This window comes from Camelina sativa, chromosome 1 (assembly GCF_000633955.1).
Source record: "Camelina sativa cultivar DH55 chromosome 1, Cs, whole genome shotgun sequence".
Taxonomy (NCBI): Eukaryota; Viridiplantae; Streptophyta; class Magnoliopsida; order Brassicales; family Brassicaceae; genus Camelina; species Camelina sativa.
The window spans coordinates 10,145,823-10,152,450 of NC_025685.1; the positions used below are offsets into that span (position 1 = coordinate 10,145,823).

Consider the following 6,628-nt stretch of genomic DNA (forward strand, 5'->3'; position numbering starts at 1 on the left):
CACTTTAGTTAGTGATAACCTCCTTATGACACCCCATTCAACGCGAGTTAATCTAGGAACATGGCCCAACCCTACATGATCCAAATACTCAACAAACTCTTGTCTGGCAAACCATGGATAGTCAATTGCACTGTAGAACCACTCAAAAAGACACCATCTTCGTGCTCGGAAACTAGATATGCAATGCGAAAACTTCTCCTGCAGATTATAAGGATATGGTATAAAATCTAATCAGGGAACTTGCAGACTAATTTCATAGAGATTAATGATCTTAAGATTGACAGATGTAGCATTGGAGTTTCTTTATCATTTGGAAATAGTCTTAGCATCAGAAAGTTCACTTACTAGAATCTCAGAATTTTTCCAGTCACCCATACTTAGAGGTTTCTCAGGTACTATCTTTCTTCTGCTCCTAACTTTAGTTAGCAAGTTAACTTGTTTTTTTATGACTGCATTTGATGGAGCTAACTCATCTTCTTCTACTATGTTGTTACTTGAGGGAGTACGATCCTGAGATTTAACAGGCTTCTTTTCATGTGAGTTTCGAATACTTGCAGACCGTTTACTTCTCCCAACAGGCTTATTTCCCTCACCTATTCCCTACAGCAGACAACACAATCAGTCCTAAGATAAAAAGCTACAAAAGTTCCACGATGAAAAGACAGAAATATTTAAATAATTTCAAAGATATATAATACATTCCAAAGAGCACTCAGATGTACTGTATGAAATATTGTGTAATCAGAAGAGTTGAGTTGTACAGATGATACGTACCTTGTTATTGCAAGGCTCTATGACTTGTGAGCTTGCAGCAAGCTCATCTTTGGTAACCTGCAGGAAGAGAACCACTTCAATGTGATCATGAATTCTGACAGCAGAACAGTAAAAGCAACACTGTGTTTCTTAAATATATCTAATATAAGTCTTCTCTTACCTTAGTTGGTGATGTTATCTGCCGTCTCTTTCGGATTAAAGAGCTACTAGGACTCTTTCTCTCAGTTTCAGTATTACAAAGATCATTGCTGCCTAATCTTCTCTGTTTGGAGTTTCTAAGAGAACTACTTTTAGACATTGATGCTGGATCAGTCCCTTTTAAATTTGACACAAAAGCTTTTTCAGCTCGATTTTCCTCAACTTGAACAGAAGACTCTGCAATTACACCAAAATCAGCGTGAGAAAGTAGATAACAAACATGAATTTTCATGTATCCGTGTAAATATATATAAATGATCAATAACATTAAGAAGCTTAAGACAATAATTATAGGTCAAACAAATTTATCCCACCAGTATCCGTGGTAGTTTCAGGCATCATCAGCGACAGATCTGCCAGCGTCTGGAGAGCATCGCATGCTGTGTCTTCATCTGCAGAAAGCATTGTAAGAAAAGGAAGTTGAAGTGCCGGTATAAACAGTAAAAATTGAAACATGGCAACATTACAATGTATACATGCAAAGAATTGCTATAAAATTAATTCAAATAAATGTAACGTGAGTTGAATTCCAAACAAACCCAAAGGAGCTTCTGTAGTTTGTCATAGAAAAGAAGAATATTCAGGAAGAATGACATCATAAACCCCATTATGGATGTGGTCAAATTTTAATTCTAAGCTCAGTAGCGAGCTCATCTTAGATTACCAGAAACAGGCAGTAGTTGCTCCCGAAGTTTATAAAAACCAAAAAAAATTATCACTGAACAGAAAATTTAAAGTTGAAAACAGAAGATAGAGTGACCACCAAATACAGTAATAAGCCTTAATATTTTTAAGTGGATAACTGGACTGTAATTTATGGTTTTCCTAAGTATAGGCATGTCTTCACCTGCATCCCTGGGGGTGCTTTGAATAAAGGGTAACTGAAGTTTCTATTAATTCCTTTTTTCCTACTTTGATGTGCATGGCAGATAGGTAAATTTAGACAGAGAATTGAGAGACTAGAACACACCTGCAGTAAAGAGACTCTTTTTACTTTTTCTCCTTGAAAATTTATATGTGAGTTTCAAAGACTTCTCATCCCTTTCTGGTTCAAATTTCTCATCGAGGGCGCCTAAGCTTGGTGCTTCATCTGTACCACTGCAGGCTTCTTTTGCATCTTCTTTTTTAATGCCTAATCTCCTCCTATAGTATTTTCTTCCTTTTTGCTGCACTTCCATGGCGCTAGTACCTTCTCCATGCGTCAAGTCATTTCTACCTCCAGAATAATCCGCATTATCAGCTTCAGTGCTTCCTAAGCTTGGTTCACAGCGAACATCTTCCATATCACCGGCACGAAGCTTGGCAATCGCCAAGTCAATATCGGCACGCTGAATATCATAATCTATTAGTCCAGATTTCTATCAAACAGTTCCTACTCCAAAAAGCTTTAGGGGAAACCAAGATATAATTTCCTTACAACTTCTTCCTATAGTGTATTCAAGCAGAACAAATTTTAAGAACCACATAAATCATAAGTAACAGTAAAGGAGATTACCATTCTTTCACCCTTTTTATCAGAGAGGTACATCTTTGCTTTTTTATTCGGTGTGTGGGAGTTATTTGTAGAGCCACCTCGTCGCGAAGCCTCAGCTAATGCTACAGCAATCTCATGTTCCATATCGTCATCAGTATCATCCCCCTTCTGACTTAGACCCCTCTTAACAGGTGATAAATATCTTTCCCTAGTATCCTTCTCAATGGTATATGGGATAGGAATTCTAGGAGTCCTTTTTCCAACAGCACGAGGCACATTCTCTTGGTACATGAAAATTACGATTTACAAAATAGTTAGCAACCATTAGATCTTTTTCATATGATAGATAGTTACTGAGCATTGAGCCCATAAAATTTCGGGGAGGTAAATCGTTTGTATCCCACTTCATACATTAAGGAGGGTACTAACTTGAGTTGCATCTTCTCAAAAAACTTCATTTTACAAATTTCTATTGAACATTATTGACGCTAGTAAAATAAGGGAAATAGCAGTTCTATCTAAGCTAAATCTGCAAGGCATTCAAAAACATGGTATTACACCAGAAAGGCTGCGATTCTTGAGGAAAAAACATTTGCACCAAGCAATGCATATAAAGAATTGTATGTGTGCATGGACAGCTCATGCTTGTGAAATGGGTGAACAAATTTTGAGGCAAAGAGGAGCAGAGAAAAATACCAGTACGTCTCTTTTTCAGCGATGGCAAGAAGCCTGAAGAAGACCTGAATTGCAAGCGGTCAGACAGACCCTCTAATCCTACAGAGGGATGATCTGAGGATTTTACTCTAGAGCGCTTAGAGGCAGACCTCGGAGTTTCAATACCTTCATTGTTTTCCTGCTCACTGTCACTTCCTCCATGCTAGAGAAGAGATAGACTCGTTACATAATAACATAAAATCAAATGCAGCCCATACTACCACACTAAGTTAGCTGGCCATCATCTTTCTAAGATATGAATAATGCTTAACCAAAAAACACCCAACCAAAACAAATATTGTCTTTCCTGGGCTAAGCTATATTTTCAAGCGACAAAATTTGAACAAAGAAGATTGCTAAACCCCTAGGTGTGACAAACTTCAACAAGTTGTCAGATGTTCCATAGGAACATGTGTAAGACATGTACAATTGTTTTGAGTTTTAAATAGAAATAAGTATCCTGAACTGGACCAAGTGCGTGTATGTTATAACCATATATAGAAATCAAATAACGATTCGAACGGTTTAAAGCACTTACCAAAACAGAGTAGTGATCAGTCATCATCGCATTAAGGCCAACCACAGAAGCAGTGCCTTCGGGAAGAGACAAGTAAGCCTAAAGTACAGATGGCATAATATAAGTTGAAAAAATGTTCAGACCAAGATCAAAAGACAGATCGAGGAAGGAGGAGAGCATGCTAACCTTATTCATAGTGTATAGAGCCTCTACCATTTCTGCAGAACGGCTATGTACAAACGCAGCCACCTACAAACCATAGAAGAGAAAACACCATATTTATTGCTGGTTTCTGCAAACCATATTGATTACAAAAATGACAATACCATTCCTGTGACATTTATCGGAAACTGTGGCAGCAATTTATTACACTTTTTTTGCATAATAGAATGTTGTACTACAAATCATATTCCATATAATGCTTATTTTGCTAACTCCACTAACCTTTTTCCATTCTTTTCCAAATTTGCGGTATCCTTCATAAAAGCGCTCCAACTCTTCCTTGCTCCACTGAGGACCTAACATATCCGACAACTTCCTCTTCTGCATGTAAGGAACACTATAAGATATGCTTGGATACCAGCTGATACAATTTGTTGTAGCAACAAATATTTGCTCGCACATTGGAGACAAGGGTAAAACAATGTCTCTTCTTGAAATATGAACGTAATCGGAACTTAAAGTAAAAACGATATGAGTAAACCAAACATTTTTGTCAAAAGAAGGTAAGAAACGACATGAATCAATCAAGAAACAAGTAGCGGGGTACACACTAAAAAGTCTAGCAGATATCTTAGGTATATACTAAAGATTGGTATCCTTCTGCAGCCTAATTATGCAAAAAAGTTACAAGAAAATCTCAGGCTGATGTATATAATCCTACCTAAAGTTGAAATCATCCAGTTAAAATATCAAGTATATAGCTTACCCGTTGTTTGGTTTTACTCATATTTTCTTCCTCTTTTTGAGGAGAGACAGCTTTACCACGGGGAGTTTTCTTGTACTTAGATTTCTTTGACCTTGAAGGCGCCATTAGCTAAGCTCTTATGTTACCTGAAACATTCCCAAAATTGAAAACCAAGTTAAGATTTCACCAAGATACAGAACCCAATATGCACAATACATCATAGGCTCATTCCAAAGAAAACGACTACAGGGGCATTCATGAAACTAAATCCAGCATGCAAAAGCTCATTATCATCAGTGTCAACACTACTTCCGCTCAATATATTATGAAACCCAGAGAGAGAAGGTTTACAAAAAATTGTACGAATTTGAAATTAATCTCTTTCAGCAACTCCCAAGTAGTTAACTTTATACTGAAATTTGAACGAATTCAAATCAGACGACCTTTGACACACCCATCGAATTGAGCTTCAAAATTCAAATCACACAGCCTCACACCAAAATCGAATTGGAGCTTAAGAATTCGAATCGAAACTTCAAAAATCAGTGAAGCAGATTCCCCAAAAACAAAAGAGAACCAAAATAAACTCATAATACCTTCGCACCTAATCCACAAATCTTTCCTTACCGAATTAGAAACGAAAAAAAAAAATCGATTAAAAGCACAAATAATTTGAAAAATTCGACGAGAACGAATCAAAATCAGGTTAGCCAAAGTGCCTAATTAATTTCGCAAAGAGAAGATTTGCAAGAGCTTTACCTAAATAGAAGAAGAATCCAAAATCACTCGGAAACCATCGCCGCCTGTGGGACTTGGAGATAAGATTACAGAGAGAAATCGGAATATGAACAGATCAGAGCTTCGGGTTTTTTTAAAGAGATCGATGAGATTAACGGAGACAAGAAGAAGATGAAGAAGCAGCAAAAAGAAGAGATTGAAACAAATTTTATTTTTGGGGATATAACCGCGAAAAAAAAACTTTAAAATAAAAAAAAAAATAAAAATTAGAAGAATCTCATAAAAATGTAAATTTCGTTGCTACTTTTTATTTTTTTTTCTCGATTTGCAGAGAATAATAAGATAACACATTTTTTTTTTTTGCTTAATTATTGCGAAGAAACAAATTTTATTTCAAAATAAAACTTGCAAAAATCCAATTCCGGTTCGGTTTACCAAATAAATTTGGAATCATCCGGTTTATTTTAGATAATTCATTACGGTTTACAACAATACTTTTTTGTCTTCTCTCTTATTCTTCTGGTAAGATAATCATATGGAGCGGAACTTCTTCATTCTGTTCAATCTTCTCGAGCTCTGTCACAACCACGTCCATATTTACCCGTTCCGTCGCTGGATATATCAAGCAATTCATCATTATCATCATCAAACTTATCAACGACTCTCTCTTGAACGTTCCAGTCCTCTCATCGGACAATGTGTCTAAATACATCAGCTCACCTATCTACACATTTCACAAAATACAATTTCCAAACAAACGAGTTTTAGAATACGTATAGTGTAGAGAGATTTATATTTGGAGAAAGAGAAAGAGAGAGATTGCTTTTTTTTCATATTTTTTTTTTGTTTCATTACGTACCCATAGAAAAATGTCATTGTTTGATGTTAGCTCTTGTGGTTCTTCACCGGTGAAAAGCTCTAGAAGGAACAACCCGAAGCTGTAGACGTCAACAGTTTCCTCTGAACCACCACTATAGAAAAAGATAAAAATCATATATTCATTAGAACATATATATATGTTAGGACTCTTTAAGATCAAGATGAATGATGTAACTTTATATATTGTAAGTGAATTTGTACGTACGTATCATTATCGAAGATCAAACGACCAACAGGTATTTCTTGAAGAAATCCCGACATTCCCGCATCTGAAATCTTGGCATTGAGGTAAGCATCAAGCATAACTTTGTTCGTTCTAAACCTTTTGTGTTGTAATGGAGGGCTCAAGTTGTGCAAGTGTTGCAACCCTATACATTCAAAGAAGGTGAGACTTGAAATTTTTATACAAAAAAAAAAAAAAAAAAAA

General features: G+C 36.1%; 2 protein-coding genes across 2 annotated transcripts in view; both read right to left on the minus strand.

Moving 5' to 3' along the window:
• LOC104706138 (protein ALWAYS EARLY 3-like) overlaps window positions 1-5,526 on the minus strand; it is a 5,914-nt gene extending 388 nt beyond the window's left edge. Inside the window, exons 1-13 of the mRNA XM_019227178.1 lie at window positions 5,344-5,526; window positions 4,606-4,730; window positions 4,122-4,220; window positions 3,864-3,926; window positions 3,699-3,776; window positions 3,143-3,323; window positions 2,468-2,727; window positions 1,943-2,300; window positions 1,287-1,364; window positions 935-1,149; window positions 775-831; window positions 346-600; window positions 4-198 (exon numbers count right to left, since the gene is read on the minus strand). Of these exons, the coding sequence (XP_019082723.1) occupies window positions 4-198; window positions 346-600; window positions 775-831; window positions 935-1,149; window positions 1,287-1,364; window positions 1,943-2,300; window positions 2,468-2,727; window positions 3,143-3,323; window positions 3,699-3,776; window positions 3,864-3,926; window positions 4,122-4,220; window positions 4,606-4,710 (1,944 nt within the window). The 5' untranslated portion in view covers window positions 4,711-4,730; window positions 5,344-5,526. The remainder of the gene's footprint in view (window positions 1-3; window positions 199-345; window positions 601-774; window positions 832-934; window positions 1,150-1,286; window positions 1,365-1,942; window positions 2,301-2,467; window positions 2,728-3,142; window positions 3,324-3,698; window positions 3,777-3,863; window positions 3,927-4,121; window positions 4,221-4,605; window positions 4,731-5,343) is intronic.
• LOC104786488 (probable serine/threonine-protein kinase NAK) overlaps window positions 5,764-6,628 on the minus strand; it is a 2,955-nt gene continuing 2,090 nt past the window's right edge. The window contains exons 6-8 of the mRNA XM_010511912.2: window positions 6,407-6,569; window positions 6,182-6,293; window positions 5,764-6,046 (exon numbers count right to left, since the gene is read on the minus strand). Coding sequence (XP_010510214.1) covers window positions 5,834-6,046; window positions 6,182-6,293; window positions 6,407-6,569 — 488 coding nt within the window. The 3' untranslated portion in view covers window positions 5,764-5,833. The remainder of the gene's footprint in view (window positions 6,047-6,181; window positions 6,294-6,406; window positions 6,570-6,628) is intronic.